Below are 20,417 nucleotides of genomic sequence, written 5' to 3'. Positions count from 1 at the left end.
AACAAGAGTCATTCCTTTTTTCTACCGTGTCAAGCGTGTCAAACTAGCGTCTGTCCTATACTGATGTGCCCAACACCATGGACTGGCAAGGAAAAAAAAATTGTTGTCGTTGTGTGGTGTGTGTTGCCAGCGCATTGGAATGGGGTAAGATTCGAAAGAAACAGGCCCATGACCAAGATACTCTTCTCTTTTCTTACCATTCTAACCGAAAGTTCAAGACAACGGTAATTTTAGTCCTCCCGCAACCCGCAAAGAAGCAATAATGGCTAGCGTCGGGGTCCGTCTGATCCTGAGTCTATTCTTTCTGAGTGCGCAAGTGGGCAGCCGTCTGTGAGGAACGTTGAAACTCTAAAAAAACAACATTCCCGAGTCGGTCAAATCTGAAGTTGTGATGTATCGGCGCGCATTTTGTGACTAGTCGAGCAACATAAAAATGCGAGCTCCCGCATCAATCGCGGGAGATGATGGCTATGCACCGAAAGGGTGGTAAGCAAAGCAGACTCCCATCGTCACTCCGTTGTTCCCAATGAGACAACAACAAAACGCAGCATTCGCGGTCGGCGCATGTTGGTATATTTGAATTCTATGCAGCTATGCTGCTTCGTGAAAATGTGGTGTGCAGTGTGCACCCGGGGCTCGTATAGGATGCTACATGGCACTTACGGGCTGGAATCTGGCAGGATTCCGAAAGGGAAAGTAAGATATTTTGGCCTAATAAATGCCCGGCATACCATCATCTTGGCATCTGGCGTGACAATTTATTTCCAGGCAAGCGACAGCACACGAGAGATTCGTGTCCTACTTATCTACGCACGGTTCCCGGCCAAGCATACGGTCCACACTGGCTGGAAAAGTTCAAGCTGGCATGCGCCCACTGAGTACGACTGAGTATCCGTAGGATGGGGGGGGGGGGGGCTCTCGCGGAAGCCGCGGAACATTTATCAGTACGGCGGATTGCTCAGCAAGATGTACAAGCAAAGAGCGCAGCAAGTTCCACGCTCAACTTCTCCATGACGTAGCCTGACAAGTGCTTGCATTGACGAACTTGCGGCACAGCGGGTTCGTCGATGCTGGTCGGGCCCATAGCATGACCCAGCTATACGAGATCGGCGACATCTTCATTTCATTTGGAGTAAGTTGAACGCAGCACGACGAAATCCCCCCGCCTGCACATGCACATCCCCACGTAGCCGTTTCAGGGCTGCTCAGCCAGCCAGCCTCGTAATTTATTAACTACCAGTAAGTAACTAGTTGATTTAAATTTTTGCACAAAAGTTGGTGTGTGAGCAAGACCGTTTGGGCGAGCAATGCCTTCTCCCGCCAAGTGCGAACTGGCTAACGAGGACTTGCTACAGTAAATTCCTTTGCTGCTGGTCGAACCGCTCGCTTATGAGCCGTGCCGTGGGAGCTTGAAATTGTACCCGTATGTATCAGTAGCAACTTCAGCGTCGCAATGCCAAGAAAGGTTGCTGCGCCGCATCAAACTCAGAACATGTCATTCCAGGCAATTGACCGGCTTCTGTTCTGGAGCTGCTCCATGCTCTCGGCAATAAGACAGGGAAAAAGTCTAAAATCAGATGTTCTGGTTCTCACCAGGATACACTCAGTCAAGATTTCTTGGTCAAAAACCACCTTGCTCACTCGGCCCATTGCCAGGGGGGGTGTTGACTGAGCACGCGAAATAGAGCACAGTCACAACTGATCATTACTCAGTAGACTCACACGGTATTAGGTGCAATCTCCGGCCTCACTTCAACAGAATCATAGAAAACATGCGTCTTTCATCGAGGTGAAGAGTCTGACTTCTACCCCATTCAGCGCGTGTTGAAACTCGATGAAGCTGCTTGGCCTGTTACCGCCCGGTGCTAACACCGGTATCTCCAGCATGTCCGGAGACTTGCAGACGGAGTCCAGAGCAACATATCCAGTAATTTGGAGCATCATGTATAAATAGAACCCTTTCAATTGAAATATTAACCATCGGTAATAGTTTTTTATTGTCCAGTGTATTCATTTTGTCCCAAGCTCTTGCATTTCATCTCTCTTATTACACAATGGCGCAGATGTATGCCAACGACCAGCCTAGCAGCTTCCGCAATAAAATTGAGCGAGTTGCCATAGTTGGAGTATATAATGACATGTCCTGCACTGACATTTGTATATATGCTAACTTTGCGACATAGGCTACCGGGAGAATTGGCAGTCACATCACAAAGGCTTTGGTAGAGAACGGCAAACACGACATTACCTTCATTACACGAGCAGAGAGCAACACCCAGCTTCCACAAGGCCATAAATCCATCAAAGTTGACTACTCTGGCGATGATATTACGGCCCTCACAGATGCTTTGCGTGAGCAAGACTGCCTCATCGTCACCATGGCAGTGACTGCACCTCCGGACACGCTCAGTAAATTTTCCAGGGCAGCCGCGCAAGCAAAAGTCCCTTACATCATGCCGAATTGGTTTGGGATTGGACCTGGAAACGACGCCATCGCCAAGGAAGAGATTATCGGCAGCAGGATGAACTCGGTCGTGACTGAGATACGGCGACTCGGCGTTAGTTCCTATATCCTGCTAGATAGTCAATTCTGGTACGAGTTTAGTCTTGCGGGCGGACCTAGCCGGTACGGATTCGACTTTGTCAAGAAATCCCTGGTCTTGTTCGATGGGGGCGACAAGCCGATGGACACGACGACCTGGCCACAGAGCGGGCGGGCCGTTGCGGCTCTCCTGAGCCTGAAGAGGCTGCCGGAGAATGCAAGCGACAAGTCAACGACTCTAGCCGATTTTTCAAACGGAACTGCGTACATACGCAGCTTCCGTGTCACCCAAAGGGACATGTTTGAAAGTGTCAAGCGTGTGACCAAGGGGACGGATGACGAGTGGACTATCACGCACGAGTCCTCGCAGGCCAGATTCGACGAGAGCAAGGCCAGGGTGAAGGCTAATGACTTTACTACCTTTACCAAGATGCTCTACAGCCGCGTCTGGATGGGCAATGCAGGTGATCTTGAAGGACGGGTGGGCACCCTGCACAATGAGGCTCTCGGCCTCCCAGTCGAAAGCTTGGATGAGGCTACTGCCGAGGCTATTCGCTTGGCATTGTCGGGGGAAATACCGTTTGGGCATTAAATTCTGCTCCGCTGTCTGGATATGTGAGCATCGAGAAGGTGTTGGATTGACGCCATAGTCAAGGACAATGTGACCAGAGTCGCTGCAGTCGCAGGATGAGGAGGTTAGCTGTGCTTGGGCAGCGACGTCGGCCCGATAACATGCCTGACTCCAGCGCCAGAAATCCTAAACTAAGAAAAAAAAACGTTTCTTTTTCTGTTTCCTTATTTTTTTTTCTTTTTGTGGCAATGTTACATTTCTCCTACATTGTCGATCCAAGAGTGGGGAGACTTTGAATTCTACGCCGCGCGCGCGCATATCTGTGAAGTATGTAGAACTGAACTCGTGTTCGACTACTAGAGTTGACGTTCTTCCTCGTATGATGAGATGCTATAAAGCTGACCATCTCCATGGCTGCTATCCAAATAAGGAGGAAGCTAGCGAATGGCCGTGGGGGGGAGTGCTGGAACAAAACGGAGGAGAATATAAGGAAACGCCCAGGCATATCACTGTAGTATACGCGCAAAAAAGTGTCAGGGGAAAATTCATTGCAGTCGCAAACTGGAAGAGTATCGTAGTTTAAGGGTGTTCAAGTTGCGCTGATGCTGTGATGCGTTTGATGCAAGCCACGAACTGGATGAAGCAACGGTTGCATGCTTCATGAAGCTCGAAACTCGCCAGTATGCTGAAAGACTTGTGGAGCGGCTATAACCACATATTGATTAAAGCTTATTATGACAAAATCAAAGAAGCTCTTGATAGCATCTCTCGTCCTTTCAGCCTGAGCTTGAGACTGGCATTTCGCAGTCCTACACTGCACAGATAGAAACTGAGCCTGTGGAAAGTGAACTCGTGAGTAATGTTCATGATAATCTGCTAGTACTCACAGGCAAGTTATGCCGTTGTAGATGCATTGGTCGCCCATCTCAGACAGCCGTTGCAATCACTACCCTTCTGTGCATTCGAGATGATCGGCCAGGAGTCAACAATGAGAGCTCATACCGGTAAACCTGGTCTCAGCCGTTTCACCACGGACGGGATTTTTTAAACTAATAAACCAGAATAACCTTGAAAGACTTACCAGTTGCCTCGGATTGAATAAATTTCTACTGATCGGTATTGATGAATAATTTGGAGTGTATGTGGTGTGAGTGGTTCCGTGGAGGGGCGCGGCCAAAACGCCGAGAGTATTTATTGCGCAGATTTTGCATCAAGACGAAAAAAAAGTGAAATAAAAGGATTCCATCCGGAAACTCTCAATTAATAATATGCGTAATCATAAAGTAACGTAATTTCATGTCAACATGTCCAATAACGCCATTAGATATAACCCCCCAGTCTAAGTATTTGTTCGGCGGCGCTTGCCTGGCTGCGCTTCCTCGTCTTCGTCCAACGACTGGCAATGTTTCCCATCAATGTTTCGTTGCTAAACACTGTCGAGATGGCATCGATGAGCGAAGAGCCCTGGTTGGTGCCGTGGCCAATGTCCGCTTGCGGTGCCAACACACCGCCTACAATGTCTCCGAGGATCGTGGCGACGGAAGCATGGATGACGAGGGTGCGGTTGTTCAGCACCCTCTCAATCAGCGTCGACCGTTGGCCGTTGATGTAGCATTCTCTTCCTGTCACGGTCACCTCCAGCATGCCGTCGGCGAGGGAACTCGCCTGGCTCTTGAGGATCGCGCCCAGGTTCGCGACCAGGACCTTGAGATCGACGAAGCCGGTCAGGGGCTGCAGGTTGTTGCCCGGATTCAGCACCGTGTCGACGATTGTAATGTGTCCAATGTTGACGCCTCCCGCGAACACGTCCAGGGTGTAGTCGCCGATGCCAAACGAGATTGGCGAGTGGTTGGGAATGGTCAGCATGCCCTTGAGGTTGACCCCGTCCGCGGGCGGCAGGACGAGCTGCGCGTGCTCCAGGCGGATGCCCTGGTGGAGGTTCAGGCCCCTGAACGTGATCGTCTTGTCCAGCACCGGCTTCGACTCGAGGATGCCGAGGTTGATGGTGGCGGTGTCGGCGCGGACGTCCAGGTCGACGTACTCTTGGTCTGCAAATCTGCCAAACCACTTGACAAACTCGTCGCCGTCGGTGATGCGCTGCACCTGGTTGACGACTCGGATCTGCGTGTTTCCGCTGACCTTGAGCTTGGGAATGTCCATGGAAAGCCAGGGCGTGAACGTCGGCGCGTCTCTGTTGTAGAGCTGCAGCGAAAAGGGCTTGAGGGAGGCCGGGAGGGGCGACTTGAACGAAGAATTGAGGTTGACGAGCATGGAGTCGGGAGTCTGGAACAGAAAAGACCCGCCCAGGACAGGGAGCGGCTGCTGGTTGACGATGAGCTGGACGATGGCGGGCAGGATGACTTTGAAGCTGCCAAATCGTTAACGGGCTGATTTCTCTCGCATCATCACCCTTAGGGACAGTTTTGGCTTACACAATCGGCAGCAAGATGGCCAGGAAGACGACCAGACCCAGCAGCCACCATTTCCAGTTATTCTTGAAACTCTTTATCGAGTTGATCCTCGCGTCTTTTACAGTCTTGGTTATGCTTATTTGGGAGCTCTTGGTTGGCTGCTTGGTGATGTGATCATCGGACGAGGCATCGGAGCTGCGCCGAGTGTGGCTGGCGCCGCCGTCGCCGTCGCCGAGTCCACCAGACGCGACCGGTCGGGTCGGTTCTGGGGTGGTGTGTTCAGTCATCACGGGCAATACAAATGGCAAAACCAAGACATTTCGGGAGAAGTGCTGCTCCTATGATTTTAATAGTAGATACAGTACTCCGTAGATACAGTAGATACAGTAGTTTTCCTCGGCCCGAGGGGGGGGGGGGGGGGGGGGGGCTGTCGCCATTGTTATCGGACAGAAATTAATGTAAACGGGGCAAATTGGGATCCCTCTAATTTACCAGAGCCGGTACGGACTCTAATATCTTCGCTTACGGGTCCGCTTGAGGATCCGCGCAGGGTCCCTACCTATGGACCTATGATTTGGGCTTGTGGGTAGGGTTCGCGTCGGAGAATTCACCAAGGGTCTGGTGACACTAGGTGACAATGGCCCAGCCGGAGCCTCACGCCAAATTCATAAACTTTGTCCGTCTCGACCGAGGGAATCGGCGTCTCGTACGCTCCACATAATCGTTCTAGTCTCTTGGTAACTGAATAGTACGGACGAGGACCAGCTGCATACCATGCGGCGCTCATTTCCACGGCGGGGCAGCCTCGCGATATAAGTCTTTGGTCAGGCCAGGTCAGTTCAATTCAATTGTAGCATCCCGAGCTGTATCATGTTAACCCCCAAGCTAGATTTGTGCGTGCTTTTTCATGTCAGAGTCTCTCGATATAGAACTCGTAAGGCTACATAGCTTTGTGGCTGGAATTACGATCTGCCCTTGTGTTAGACCGGAGTGGCGTTTATAGCGTAATCGCAACTCCGGCCGGTCATGCCCTCCGCACACATGCCTACGGAGTCCACGGCGGTCATATGGCAATGGATGGACGCTCAAGGGGAAAACTGTACGTTTTGCAAACATGCAGGAAGCGAAATCTCTAAAAAAGAACCTGCAGTCTGTCAAGTTCATTCCTAGCGGTAAGAAGTCGTATGACTGGCTCCAGACCCAGGCTTTGTCTTGCACATCGACGACGACGCGCCGCAGTGTTGGCCGCCATAATCAATCATTGCGCAATGGCCGTAGACTTTTCTAGGTCGTCGCCTCCCTTTGCCATTGCGATCAAGTAACTACTCCATGTGTTAGCAGCACACTCCGCTGCGCTCTGCTATCCGAGTCACTACTTCGCTACGAAGAGTTGCGGCTTCTGTAAACCCAATACCAGGCCTTGACCAAGTCCACCTTCGTTGCAGGCAACATGAACAGGCCATGGTTCCATCGCGGCAACGCTCACGACCTTATCGGTGCAGTGTTGCGCAAAGTACGTGGAATTCACATGCTTCACTCCGAACTCGCGCCATGTATCAACGGCGTGGATCAGTGGCTCTTTCATGCGATCCTACATCCGGCTATCGCGCCAATGGCTTTTTATTTACTCCGTACTCTGCCTGCAACAGGCCGGGGCCTGGTCTCACACCTGGTGACAGATGATACGCACATAGTTGAGGTTCCCTTCATCTCCCACCGACACAATCATACAGAGCATGGACGGCATCATCGGATATTCCGAGTCGCACGGGCTGTACAAGAGGAGCTGCTCTATTGCGGCGGATGTCGCTATGGTGTCGCAATTGGCCATGGGCCTTGTTAGGTAGCCGTGGTACTACGCCAACGGAGACCCGATGCAGCCTCCCTCTCGGCGGCCGTAGCGGACGACTCACCTAGCGCGGGCCCCGGGACGTACGGAAAGTTTCTGAATGATGAGACTAATAATTAGCTGGCTGGAAGTTGGGGGTTTTTTTTTCTTTCGAAAGGGAACACGGAGGAACTTGGTTCCCATCGATAGCCCGGCCCGCTGGACCCTGGGCTAGCTAACCCGTCGGCGTGACCGTTGATGTGTGAGCCATGCCGCTTTTCCAAGACCGTGTGAGACAGTTTTATTAATGAGTAGCAGACCACTGATAGGTGCCTGTTGACTGCTCTCATTCCAATATCAGCTCAGCCCGAGAAACACGGGACCAGAAAATCTCGCCCAATTGGGCGGAAATTTTGGCCATGCACACAGGATGGCGCACTCGGCGAGAGTGTACAGGTAGTGACGGTGAGAACACCCGACATATTGAGTAGTATTCGTTGTCTCAAACAAATGGCCTTGATGGATCAAAGATTTCAGGCTTTTCTCAGATGAGAATAAGCCAAAAAAAAAATCGGAAGCTTATAAGATAGGCACTGTTCTTGTTCGTCTAGGCAGAGCGCCGGTAGTTCTAGTGGCGGACGCACACAACGTTGTTTCTGCCTTTTGGCTTTGCTGAACCATTGCGTATTTCTCCGTCGTTTTTCTAGTGCAATCTGCATACTATCCACGAGTTGAATACAAGATCCAAGGTCTTGTACCATCTCGCCCAGCTTGTGCAGATGAGTGGCTCGTCAATACTTAAAAAGCTCTCAGGGACGGCTGACTCGTGGTGGAGGAAAGGGCCTCGACAAGTTGAACCCTAGACAGTTTTCACGGGATTAGAGAATATCCGCTGAGAGCCACCTCGTACACTATTTGCATGTGATGAAGAGTCTAGAGCACAATGCTTGAAAAGGTTGATGATTTCCACGCATTGACATACCTCCATGCTACCCTGCATGCCTGCCTGCCTAATAAAGCAAGGTGTGGATATTAAGATGTCCATCCACCTGCGGCAGCCGCTGAGAGCCTCACCTAGCAAAAAAAAGGCGTGGCCTGATTGGTTGCGCAAAAGCTTAGAAATCGAAACCAGACAACCTCTGTCGTCACCTCTGCAATAAAAAAAAACCACCACCACATCACGTTATCTTCTCCCAGCATTATTCAATTTCCCAGCTCACGGTCCGCAATCAACACACACAATGGACGCCAAGGTCTCAGCGATTCGTACGTCGCGCGTCGCCCTTGTGCCTTTACAATAGGCTTCCGCTGACAATCTCCAAGCTTCCGCAGCTCCGGCTGCCGCCGCCGCAACGTCCAACGACAGCGCCTCGCGCCCCAAGGTCCGTTTATCTACCCCCCCCCCCCCCCTTCCCCGTCTTCCCTTCAAGGGACCGATTCAATCAAGAACTTTCTGGAAAAACTTGACGTGTTGACAATGTCATACCATACCATTTAGCCTTGCTGCGTGTGCAAGGACGAAAAGGCCAAGCGCGACGAGTGCATGCTCTTCTCCAACGCCAAGGACCCCCAGGCCGACTGCCAGTCGTTTGTCCAGCAGTACAAGACGTGCATGCTCGGGTTCGGCTACAAGGTCTAAAGAACAAGGGGGACCGCGAATGCGAAGAATGAGAGACGAAAACGCGACCGACTGCGAGCGAGTTGATGGGCGAGACTGTGCCCGTTGATAACCCCGACTCTGGCTGGGTTGGGTCTCGACGCCATGGACGTGCAAAGTGAAAAGAAGAAGAAAACGAAAAAAAAGTTCAGCAATCGGTTACCCGAAGCTGTGTACAACATTGATACAATTACGAATAGAACTGTTCAGCGATGTTACGGAAAACAAATCTCCTCTTTTTATTATGGAAGCATCAGTACTAGCAAAACCATGGCAGGACAGGAATCGGTACCTGGGGTAAATACAAATACATAAACACACGATTTGTACATCACCATGCAAGAACGGCCCCGCCCCCATACTTTTTGCAATTGTGATGTGCGTCACCCTCAATTCTGCTCCTCCCGCAACAAGTGCTGTACTTGACGCTCCTTGACGTCGTAGACATCCATCACGCGGCTCTCCAAGCGCGTCATGACGGTGTTGACGTTTGACACCACCGCCATCATGTCCTCTTCTATCGCGTTTCGCTTCTGCATCGACTTTGCAATACCCGACAAGATCTGTGCCTTGTGTTGCTTCCTGTACAACAAGACGTTAGTGGGAAAAGAAAAAATAAAACAGAAAAAAGTTGCCTAGTTGAGATAGTCATTGGCGAAACGCGGCACACACACACACACACACACACACCTCTGACGTTCGTGCTCATCGCGCCCCTGCGACACCTTCAGCTTGATGTCGTCCAGATCGGCCAGGACCTTGGCCACGACACTCTTCATCCGGCCATCTCGCTCCTTTTTCAGCTTTCGACATGTCAGTCAGTCAGTCATTCTTTTTTTTTTCTTGGCAGACACGGGCTGGCGACTGTTCAAGGGAGTTTCGGCGTCCCGGGAGGAGCCGGGGCCAGAAAATACCTGCATGATGCGCTGCTGTGCTGCGATTGCGGAAGAAGTACCATCGGAATCCGCAGTGCTTTTAGATGCGGTGCGTCTTGCCATGGGGAGCACACGGATTATGAAAGAATAGTAGTCAAGCGTGGCGGTTCTGGTCGTCATGTATCTACAAAGTCCTAGGCAGGTTGATTAGCAAACGACAAACGTGTAGGTGGACCAGCCGTTTGCCAGCTGGCAGATGATTTATATCAACATCTCCATCTATGACACAGCTTGGTCTCGCAATAGAGGTTGTCTATTAAAATCTTATTTTTACCTCACACGCCACTGATGATTTTGATCCTTTTATATACTTTAGAAACACCTCTTTTTTGGTATTATCATACATCATCCTTGCAAAAGGTTGATCCTCTATCTCGTAAGGGCAATGTCGTCTATTCTCAGAATCATCTTGACCGTCTCTGCCGCCAATTCAATGGCGCTCGTGCTGACCAGCAGCGGCTGCAGCACGTTCTCCTTGGAAATGTTGGAGTTGACGCCGCCAGACTTGATACTGACACCGGCACTCTTCTCACCCATCTCGTGGCGGTGTCTTAGGTCAGTAACAACCTTGATGCTGTTGAGGCCGGCATTTTCGGCCAGCGTTGTAGGAATGACTTCCATGGCGTCGGCAAAGGCCTTCCAGCAGATAGCCTCGGTGCCAGTCAGACTGCGCGCCTGCTTGGCCAGCTGTGCAGCAATCTCGATTTCAGGAGCACCACCGCCAGCGATGAGCGCCTTCTTCTTGACGAGACAGCGGACAACACAAAGCGCGTCGTGCAAGCTTCGCTTGGCTTCTTCTAGAATTAGGGAATTGGCACCGCGAACAACAATGGACACGGTCTTGCCGGTAGCCTTGGCGCCCATGACCTTGACCATACGAGCCCCCGAGGACTGAGTCTCCTCGACCAGATCGGCAGTTCCCAGCTTGTCCTCGGTGAAGGAGTCAATGTCGGCGACGGGCTTGCACCCAGTTGACTTGCAGATGAACTCGACCTCGTCGCGCTCAATGTCCTTAATGGCCATGATTCCGAGCTTGGCTAGGAAGTGGAGCGACAGGTCGTTGACGGCATCTCTGAGGATCGACTTTTGGATGAGAAGGACGTTGCACTTGGCCTTCTTGATCTTTTTGGCCAAGTTGAGCAGATACAGACGTTCCTCCTTGACAATCTTGTCCATCTGGCGGTAGTCGTTGACCTGAATAGTGTTTTCCATCTGAATCGCAAAAGTCAGTATTTGCAAGTCAACCGCTTCAGTAATGTAGCACGTACATCAGGTTTGGGAGGGCTCAGCTGGAACTGAATCAGACCGATCTTGGCCTTTTCAATTCTAACAGGTCCACCAGCGTTCTTCAATACAGGCTGGTTGAGAACAAGGCCGTCCACCAGCTCGCTATCTTCGATTGTGCCTCCAACTTTTTGAATAATGCGAATGTTGTTGAGGTCGACATTCTCGGCCGTCTTGAGATCGATCGTCTTCGTTACCGCATTGACGGCCATGGGGCCGAGAAGGTTCGAGTACTGAGAAACAATCTTGGACGAGAGCGATGTGTTGGCAGCTTGCAGTAGCGAGGCGGTGTCGGTCAGGGAGATCGGCTGCGACATATCGTGAAGGACTTCGACTGCGGCAGCGGCGGCGCGCTGGAACGACTCGGAGATGACTGAGGGGTGGATTCCCTTGGACAAGAGGCGGTCGGCAGCACCAAGCAAGCTGCCGCAGATAACAACGACAGAGGTGGTACCATCACCGGCCTCGACATCCTGGGCACCAGAGAGATTGACCAGCATCTTGGCAGTGGGATGCATCACCGACATGCTCTTCAGCATGGTGTTGCCGTCGTTTGTGATAATGGTATCCCCCTTTCCACCACGGATCATCTTGTCCATACCACGGGGACCGAGAGATGTGCGCACTGCATCAGCGACGGCTGCGAATGGGAGTTAGTATGACCCGGCGCCCGTCACGCATATACTGGTTTTGCGTCCGTACCTCTGGCAGCGACAATATTCGACGAGCGAACTGCCATGGGCTTTTCCTTATCCTACACAAGGGTTAGTGGGGGAGCTCTGAGAGCTTGCTGCGGCGCGTGTACTGACTCTGAAGGTGGCATTTCCGCCCTTGCTGCCGCTTTGAACCTCGGCCGCAGACATTTTCAAGAGATTTCCTAGACCTGAATTCGTAGAAATATCTTGCTGGGAGCGCGTTTGTTGATTGAACGCAGAAGCACTGGTCCACAGGCAGCATTCAATCGAAATATCCCACCTTGTACCCTACTCCGCCATTATTAGCACCACCGCCTGGAAATTTTGGGCTTTCGGAAGTGGGGATTATCCATCTTCCGCCACCTTCCATTCTGCGCTCTGCATGCGCGGCGTGCACGCAGTCTCAAAGCGGACTAGCGCGCTTAGGTGGGCACTGAGCAACCCAGCCAGGCGCTGGAGCTCTCAGGCAACTGAGATTACGGAATGCTTCTCTCTGCCTTCGCCCCAGCCAAACCAATCCATCACCAAACACCTCGAGTTGCGCCTACGACGTCGCCGCATCTTCAATCTCGCTCACAATTAGCGCTGCAGCTTTCTCTCAATCATTCATCACCAAACCATATATCCTGAGACTGGCGGCGCGTCTATCGTGCGCGTTCCACCATGGTAAGCACCTCACAGCCGCTGACCTCGCAAGGGACACCATGTCACTGACCGCTTCAGCCTTCTGCCACTGGACAAAATTGGGAAAAGTACCAAAAGACTTTCGCCGACGATGAAGTAGAAGAAAAGAAAATCACACCTCTCACCGACGAGTATGCGCCATCTGCAGCTTCATCATCGCTCTGCTAACTTGCTTCTAGGGATATTCAAGTTCTCAAGACCTATGGCGCTGCGCCTTACGGAGCAGCGATCAAGAAGCTCGAGAAGCAAATCAAAGAGAAGCAACAAAGTGTCGACGAGAAGATTGGCGTCAAGGTATGCTGCAAAATGTCTAGACGCCATGACAACACCAAAGACTGACAACCGCAGGAATCCGATACGGGTCTCGCACCACCACATCTCTGGGATACTGCGGCCGACCGTCAACGAATGCAAGAAGAACAGCCCTTCCAAGTCGCTAGATGCACAAAAATTATCTCGGACGAGAAGGGTGACGAGTCCAAGAGCAAATATGTCATTAACGTCAAGCAAATTGCCAAATTTGTTGTCCAGCTCGGTGATCGAGTCAGTCCCACCGATATTGAAGAGGGCATGCGAGTCGGCGTCGACAGAAACAAGTATCAGATCATGCTTCCTCTGCCCCCCAAAATCGATGCCAGCGTCACCATGATGACGGTCGAAGAGAAGCCCGACGTCACCTACGGTGATGTCGGTGGATGCAAGGAACAGGTCGAGAAGCTCAGAGAAGTCGTCGAGATGCCGCTACTATCACCGGAGCGCTTTGTGAACCTCGGCATCGACCCTCCCAAGGGAGCTCTGCTCTACGGCCCGCCGGGTACCGGAAAGACTCTTTGCGCCAGAGCCGTCGCCAACAGAACAGACGCCACCTTTATCCGTGTCATTGGAAGTGAGCTGGTGCAGAAGTACGTTGGCGAGGGTGCGCGAATGGTCAGAGAGCTCTTTGAGATGGCTCGTACAAAGAAGGCCTGCATCATCTTCTTTGACGAAATCGATGCTGTTGGTGGTGCGCGTTTCGACGACGGCGCCGGTGGCGACAACGAGGTCCAAAGAACTATGTTGGAACTCATTACACAATTGGATGGCTTCGACGCGCGAGGAAATATCAAGGTCATGTTTGCCACCAACAGACCTTCAACTCTTGACCCTGCGCTGATGCGTCCCGGCCGCATCGACCGCAAGATTGAGTTCTCACTGCCCGACCTGGAGGGCCGCGCCAATATTCTGCGCATCCACGCCAAGAGCATGTCGGTCGAGAGAGATATTCGATGGGAGCTCATTTCGCGTCTCTGCCCCAACGCTACCGGAGCCGAGCTTCGCAGCGTGTGCACGGAAGCTGGTATGTTTGCCATTCGCGCCAGAAGAAAGGTGGCCACGGAAAAGGACTTCCTGAGTGCAGTCGACAAGGTCATCAAGGGCAACCTCAAGTTTAACTCTACTGCCACATACATGCAGTACAACTAGAATAGTGTATGAAGCGCAGATATAATGTACAAGTACAAGATGGTCACGGTGCCGCGGGATTGTGTTTATAATTTAGTAGTTTGGAATTCGTCGACTACGAAATAGACCTGGCGTTTTTCTCGAATTTGATGTCGTGACGCCGCGTATGCGCTATTGTAGCCAAGAAGTTGGGTATTTGTTTTGCTATGTGATTGAGATTCCGGAATTGTCCCGGTACAACTATCCCCGTATAAACACTCCCGTACAACTAAAGCTCCATGATGTGAATGATGAGTCGTCAAATAATAAGAAACGCCCCCAATCCAGCCATGATCACCCAAACGCCGTGATGTAATGAAAACTAAGTGCTGAAAAACTCAAAAGATGTTATGTGATGGTGATATGAAGGGGTGCAAGGCATAGAGCCGTGCAGAGCGCCACCTTGGTGATCAAAAGGTCATGTTGTCGGGCGATGGGTCGCCAAAGAGACATCCGAGGCAGACAACTTCGCCTTCGGGACCCTTCTCCACGCAGCAGCGGCTGCACACCACGGAGCGGTGCCCGCAGGCTGCCCAGCTCTGCATGGAGTCTTGTTTCTGCTTCGTCTGTGCCTGCGGCGAGGACAGCGGCAGCGGCAGCGGCAGCGTCAGCGTCTTTGGTGGCCGGTCATCAGGGCTGTCGCCCGGCGCGTCGTCGTCGGCGTCCTCCATGTGAAAGGAGCGCGACAGGGCTTCCTGCTCGAGCAGCACTGACGCTACGTCGCTGCGGCTGTGGCACTGGCGGATGCAGACGAAGCACGTCTGCTCGCCGCAGCCCTGGCACCGGGCAAACGAGTCCACCAAGTCCGTCTTCTTGGTCGGTCGTCGGTGGCAGATGTGGCACGGCGCCACTACCACGGCGTTTGGAGGCGGCGGGCTCTGGGCCGCGGCAGCGGACGTGTTTTGTTGCGTCGTTTTCTTTTGAGATTGCTGTGAGCACCGACGGCGATGGCAGGGCGGAAAGCCGCCGCCGCCGCCGTGTGGGTGACTGTCGTTGTCGTCGCCGTCGTATTCGTGGCCGCTGTCGAGTCGTGTACGCTTAGAGACGGGCGCCGCCATTCTCCGCGCGGAGAGGCCAAAGGGATGGCCGTCGCCGCCGCCGCCGCCGAAAGGGCGAGTATCCTCGGGGCGGTAACGTGTGAAGACGCCGCGCGCGTCGTGGTCGTGGTCGTAGTGGCCGTAGTGGTCGTCGTGGTCCTGCCATCGCCGCTTGCTACGAGCGGGAGGCGGAGAGTCGCCGCCACCAACGAACGGCATGGCACAGCATCGGCTGTGATACGCGTGCCACAAGGCAGTACTTGAAGTTTTTCTTTTTCCTGTACCAGGGGTTTGATGTGGTACAAATCAATGGCGAAGAGTTTCAGGCTCAAGAGCGTCTGGCGGAGCCTCTTTTATTTTCGTTGGGATTTACAAGGAGAAGAGGAGACAATGGCAATTCAATATCGAAATTGGGGAGGAGAATTGATTAGGCCGATGGAAGGCTGGAGGTGGAGAGGCTGGCTGGAGTGGAACCCAAGTGGCGCATTTGATTTGCTTCAATCGCCCGCTGCAGCCAATAATTAATTATAGTGCACAATGTGCCTGGCGGGCCGCCTTGCCAGGCACCTGTAGTAACAAAGTAGTTACCTGCTAGACCGTGAAATGGTCAGAGAATCAGAGTTGCTTAATCAGGTTGCCATGGTGCATCCCTCGAGAGAGGCGCAAGAAAGGCTGAAGAAGAAACGAAAACAAAAGGCCTGGAATAGCCAGCCATAGAGGATAGATCACGACATTTATGACTTCGGAGCTTATCTCAATTTATTCAAATGTCCTTGATGTGCTTAGGTGCTCTTCAGGATTGGTTAGGGCAATTAGCCATGCGACTTGGCGAGGTGGTGACTTCGATTTTTGCCAGAGACTTCGGAGTAGGATTGAGATTCTTTCTGGACCCGAAAGCGAGATGTACCAGAAGCTCTCTCACGTCATGTTTTCCTCACAGTCTGCACAGTCTGTGTAGCACAGGATAGATAAACCAACTACACTTACAAGACAATATTGTAAATATTTGCAAGCATCTTGGAACACACTGAGGATGCTTGCTGCGGAGTCAACTGGTACTAATCCAATCGCTGTTATTTCTTTGCAATTCATGTTTTCTATTTTCATGGCTGCAGAACCCTTGAAAAGCGTGTTATATGTGATCACTTTACAACGCACGGCCTGCCAAATGCAGTGCTTTGCCTCTGTTACTGCTATGTTACATTAGATAGATCATTGAGTGGAAACATTATACATCCGTCGTAACGATCAATAAGTTCGGAAGCCCCGGACACCTTCTTGTGAGTGCAGCCTCTCTCAAAACAGCTCACGTTCAACAATGTCGCGTGTTTCGCTGACATCGAGCTGTTGGAGCTCGACTGGACGGGCATCCCACAGACGGTCCGCAAGAATGTGTGTATAGCTTACCGGGTTGTCCATCACTTCACATGAGGCTGAAAGGGGCCCATTGCATCAACAAATAAGAATGCTTTCAATTGAAGATGGTTTTCAAATTCGATACCTGTCACCAAATCGAACCGTTCGCCTGCCGCAACCTTGGTAAGACAAGAAACAAGATCACGCTCGAGGCAAGCCCGACACTTGCCTGCCTCCATTTTATGGGGGCTAGTCGAGCAATTCAATAAGCTACCGGGCGGAACGTCCTCTGTGGCACCCTTCAAGGTCAAGAGTAGATGCAAATCGGAAGCGGGATGTTTGCTAGTTCTACGGAGTAGAGACGTGGCACACGTGCACGTTGGTAAAAAACAGTGCTCACTAGCCAGACAACACACTGTGTACGTAGTGCGTCCTTGCCGAGTGTGCACAGTGCTTGCTGTGGGCCAGCGCTTCCCCATACAATCAGCTTCAAACACGACCCACCCGCTTCACCAGTTTGCTGCCAGCCTCCTTCGGCTTGAGTTCTGCACACTTCAGACAGCTTCACTCCCAGCGCAGGCCGCATCATTGGTGTATTCTTCGAGCGGCGCGCATTATTTCAGTTCGTTTTCCGTCTATTCCCTCTTCATTATCACTACGATATCGTCCCATCATCTTCAATCCTCCCCTGCCCTTACCCGTACCCTCCCGCTCCGCTCAGAGCGTTCTTGCGTTCCTACTCAGCCTCGTGCCAACTCCTGCGTCCTCTGCATCCAACCCACTCCCCTTCTCCACGCGATCCTTTGCGGCGCTCTTTCGCTGCCTTCAATTCTCTTTCTTCTCCTCTATACTTTCTCTACCGGCCGCCAGTCTACTCTGGAATTATGTCCTTCATGTCTACGAGTCTAACCACGGCACCCCAGCCGATCAATAGGCCTCACCGCGATCCGATTTGAGCTCCAGAACGGCGCATTCCGTGAATCCGAGACGGTACTCGGTGTGAATATCATTGCCCTCGTGTGTCAAGCAATATTGGCGCGTTTCCGGAGTAGCTAGCTCTCTCGTTTGTCACAATGGACTCCTACTCGTCATTCAGAGACTCGAGAGACTCTGGTCGCTCTCCGAACATGGACCGGCCATCTCGCACCCGTGAAGACTCCCGAGCTAGAGATGACCGCTCCGATGGGTTCTATCGTAATAGGTCACCCGGTAAGACTCCTCGACGTGAAAGTCGGAGTCGCGCGCTAAATTCTTCGGCAGCCAACGAGCGTCGCGACCGCCGTCGTTCTCGATCTCCTGTCGACAGATACGAGCCCCGTTCTCGCCGAGATGACCGCGACAGAGATGATAGGAGGCGCGGGCCTTCTCCTCCTTCCAACATTGATCGCTACGTTCCCCACCAGGACAACGCTTCGACTGGGACTCTTGTCAACCCTGTTCCGAATCCTGCCCAGCTTCCTTATCAAGTAGGCTTTTCTTTCTTTAGCGAATGGTGGCGCATGAACGAAAAGGTAAAAGAAGACAAGGAGCGCGCTCGTACCGGACGCCGCCGAGAACCTGAGCGGCCGCGTGGCACTCGTGAATCGCAAGAAGAGCGAGAGAAGGAAAAGGCGCAAATACAGGTTGCATACGATACATACAAGGAAGAACTCCAAGCGAAGATGGCTCGCGCCTTCGTCAGCGAGCATAAGAAAGAGCAATGGTTCAAGGAACGATATGTGCCTGAGATTCGAGATGCCTTCAGAGCAAAGCTTAATGAGGTCAGGCGGGAGGCCTACAGCCAATGGGAACAAGATCTAGAATCCGGTACCTTTGATGAGTTCTCATTGGAGGGCATTCCTAAAAGCGAGAGCAATGGCACAGGCGGGGTGATTGAAAAGGAGGAGGGTGAAGCCACAGCTGCCAATGAGATACTTGGTGTCAGCGATCTCGTTCCAACCAATGGTGCGGACATACGTGATGAGAACCAGTTCCAGCCAACTCTCCTCATCAAGACGATTGCGCCTCATGTTAGCCGCCAAAACCTTGAGGAGTTCTGCAAGGAACATCTTGGAGAGGAAGAAGGTGGTTTTAAATGGCTATCGCTGTCGGACCCTAACCCAAGCAAGCGGTATCATCGCATCGGTTGGGTAATGCTCCATCCTTCTTCCGAGTCTGCGATGCCCATTGATCGGGCTGATCCTAAAGATGCCGACGATGGTGAGACTACTGCCACGCCCCCCCCTGCCTCCACAGCCGAGAAAGCCCTCGAGGCTGTCAATGGAAAGACCGTCAAGGACGAGGCGAGAGGCGACTTTGTATGCCATGTTGGTGTGCATAACCCCCCTGGCAACCCAAGGAAGAAGGCCCTTTGGGATTTGTTCTCTGCGCCTGAGCGTATTGACAAAGATCTGCTGCTTGTGCAGAGGCTTGTCAATAAGTATGAGGAGGATTTCGGTTCAGACTTCCAAGCTATCATCAAAATCGAAGAAAAGGTTGAGAGTCTCAGAAATTCGGACCAGCTGAAGCCTGCAATCCCCCCTGCACCGCGCGTGAAGGCTACCAAAACCAAAGAAGTGTCTATGGATGAGGCGATGGACGGTGAGGAAGAGGAAGGCATGGCTGCTGAAGAAGATGATGAGGAAGGCGCTGTGGATGACGACGAAGTGGACGATGAGGATATGCTTGTCAAGAAGAAGCAGCTTGATCTTCTCATTGAATACCTGCGACGCGTCTTCAACTTCTGCTTCTTCTGCGTCTTTGAGAGTGACTCGATTCATGAGCTTACACGCAAGTGTCCTGGCGGCCATTTGCGTCGCCCTCGCAGCACTCTCTCTAGCTCAGCCAGAGAGGTTGCAAAAGCTAGTGCTGATGGCAGCCCCTTTCCGGAGAAGAAGCGTACTGAGGCTGATGAAGATCTGGAAATGGACGCTCCAGAGAATGACAAGAAATTCCGCAATACTTCGAGCAAGACGGAGCAGCAATTCATGCGAGCCTTCAATTGGGTTAAGACGTTCGAGGACAAGCTTCAGCAGATTCTGGAACCGCAATCAGCAGATATTCGCAAGCTGGGAGGACGCTCCGTGGAAGAGGCAGTCGAGGGCGAGCTCATGAAGCACGTCAAGCAGGAAGACGAGCACAAATGGCGATGTAAAGTCCCAGAATGCAGCAAACTTTTCAAGGAAGAGCACTTCTGGAAGAAGCATGTTGAGAAGAGACACGCCGAATGGCTTGATGGGCTCAAGGAAGAGTTCGAACTCATCAACTCCTATGTACTTGACCCATCACATATTGCGCCATCTCGCACTGACGCCAACTCGAACGGGCATTTCCCTCAGCCTAATGGTAACTCCGCAGCTGGTACACCTCGTGGGTTCAGTCTGCAAAATTTCTCGTCCAACCCGATGATGGTGCCAGGCTTCTCTGCTGGCGGTGTACCTCACGGCTTTCCAGGCATGCACGGCGGTGGCTGGAATGCAATGGATCACGATCGCTCCAATGGCCCTATTCGGCGCGGAGGCATGTCCAATAGGGGTCAGTACAGGACTGGTCCCTATGACCGTCGCGGTGGTCGCTTCGATGGGGGCCGCAACAGAATGGGCGGTGGTTCTCGTTGGGGCGACGGCGCCGGTGCTGGTGCTGGCGGGCCACGAGAGGCTGTCCAGGGACGAAGCTTAAAGAGCTATGAGGACCTTGATCAGGTCTCTGGCAATGGCGGTGGTGAACTGAACTATTAAATGACGCCTACGTGGGAGCAGGGGCTGGATGACTGGCATATGAAGTTGAGGCACCACTAAAAGTAGGTCAGTGGTTGTTGTTGTTGAACGGCGTTATTTTTTTTTTCTTTTCGCAGGAGTGTGCGTTATTTGGATCCCAGTTTGGAATTTGAACAGGTCTCAATGAGCCATGTATTTTTAAGTAGTTTTCTAAATATTTCATGAAAATCGAATTCTTTGCTG

The 20,417-nt window shown here is 52.1% G+C and overlaps 8 protein-coding genes across 8 annotated transcripts; 4 read left to right on the top strand and 4 right to left on the bottom strand.

Annotated features, from left to right (window-relative positions):
• Positions 1–2,054: 2,054 nt before the first annotated feature.
• Positions 2,055–3,134, top strand: V2A60_000142 (uncharacterized protein; the record flags this gene model as incomplete). Its single annotated transcript, XM_083251513.1, has 2 exons — positions 2,055–2,126; positions 2,184–3,134. The coding sequence occupies 2 exons, from the start codon at positions 2,055–2,057 to the stop codon at positions 3,132–3,134; spliced, it is 1,023 nt and encodes a 340-aa protein (XP_083107639.1).
• Positions 3,135–4,433: 1,299 nt separating this feature from the next.
• V2A60_000141 (DUF3712 domain-containing protein) lies at positions 4,434–5,811 on the bottom strand (the record flags this gene model as incomplete). Its single annotated transcript, XM_083251512.1, has 2 exons — positions 4,434–5,481; positions 5,546–5,811. 2 exons carry the CDS (start codon positions 5,809–5,811, stop codon positions 4,434–4,436), a joined length of 1,314 nt encoding a protein of 437 aa, XP_083107638.1.
• A 2,782-nt stretch (positions 5,812–8,593) lies between these two features.
• V2A60_000140 (copper metallochaperone COX17) lies at positions 8,594–8,991 on the top strand (the record flags this gene model as incomplete). The annotated part of the gene is made up of 3 exons (XM_083251511.1): positions 8,594–8,618; positions 8,676–8,734; positions 8,851–8,991. The coding sequence occupies 3 exons, from the start codon at positions 8,594–8,596 to the stop codon at positions 8,989–8,991; spliced, it is 225 nt and encodes a 74-aa protein (XP_083107637.1).
• Positions 8,992–9,398: 407 nt separating this feature from the next.
• On the bottom strand, positions 9,399–10,007 carry V2A60_000139 (uncharacterized protein; the record flags this gene model as incomplete). Its single annotated transcript, XM_083251510.1, has 3 exons — positions 9,399–9,591; positions 9,700–9,812; positions 9,924–10,007. 3 exons carry the CDS (start codon positions 10,005–10,007, stop codon positions 9,399–9,401), a joined length of 390 nt encoding a protein of 129 aa, XP_083107636.1.
• A 306-nt stretch (positions 10,008–10,313) lies between these two features.
• On the bottom strand, positions 10,314–12,091 carry V2A60_000138 (chaperonin-containing T-complex subunit CCT4; the record flags this gene model as incomplete). The annotated part of the gene is made up of 4 exons (XM_083251509.1): positions 10,314–11,156; positions 11,213–11,868; positions 11,931–11,982; positions 12,038–12,091. The coding sequence occupies 4 exons, from the start codon at positions 12,089–12,091 to the stop codon at positions 10,314–10,316; spliced, it is 1,605 nt and encodes a 534-aa protein (XP_083107635.1).
• A 495-nt stretch (positions 12,092–12,586) lies between these two features.
• Positions 12,587–14,068, top strand: V2A60_000137 (proteasome regulatory particle base subunit RPT1; the record flags this gene model as incomplete). Its single annotated transcript, XM_083251508.1, has 4 exons — positions 12,587–12,589; positions 12,647–12,738; positions 12,787–12,901; positions 12,956–14,068. The coding sequence occupies 4 exons, from the start codon at positions 12,587–12,589 to the stop codon at positions 14,066–14,068; spliced, it is 1,323 nt and encodes a 440-aa protein (XP_083107634.1).
• Positions 14,069–14,496: 428 nt separating this feature from the next.
• V2A60_000136 (uncharacterized protein) lies at positions 14,497–15,342 on the bottom strand (the record flags this gene model as incomplete). Its single annotated transcript, XM_083251507.1, has 1 exon — positions 14,497–15,342. One exon carries the CDS (start codon positions 15,340–15,342, stop codon positions 14,497–14,499), a length of 846 nt encoding a protein of 281 aa, XP_083107633.1.
• Positions 15,343–17,552: 2,210 nt separating this feature from the next.
• Positions 17,553–20,195, top strand: V2A60_000135 (uncharacterized protein; the record flags this gene model as incomplete). The annotated part of the gene is made up of 2 exons (XM_083251506.1): positions 17,553–17,688; positions 17,740–20,195. 2 exons carry the CDS (start codon positions 17,553–17,555, stop codon positions 20,193–20,195), a joined length of 2,592 nt encoding a protein of 863 aa, XP_083107632.1.
• Positions 20,196–20,417: the final 222 nt, after the last annotated feature.

The sequence above is a fragment of the Cordyceps javanica genome, chromosome 1 (assembly GCF_051103115.1).
Source record: "Cordyceps javanica chromosome 1, complete sequence".
NCBI lineage: Eukaryota > Fungi > Ascomycota > Sordariomycetes > Hypocreales > Cordycipitaceae > Cordyceps > Cordyceps javanica.
The sequence above is the reverse complement of the archived record's forward strand: the minus strand, read 5'-3'. Positions and strand labels throughout refer to the sequence as shown.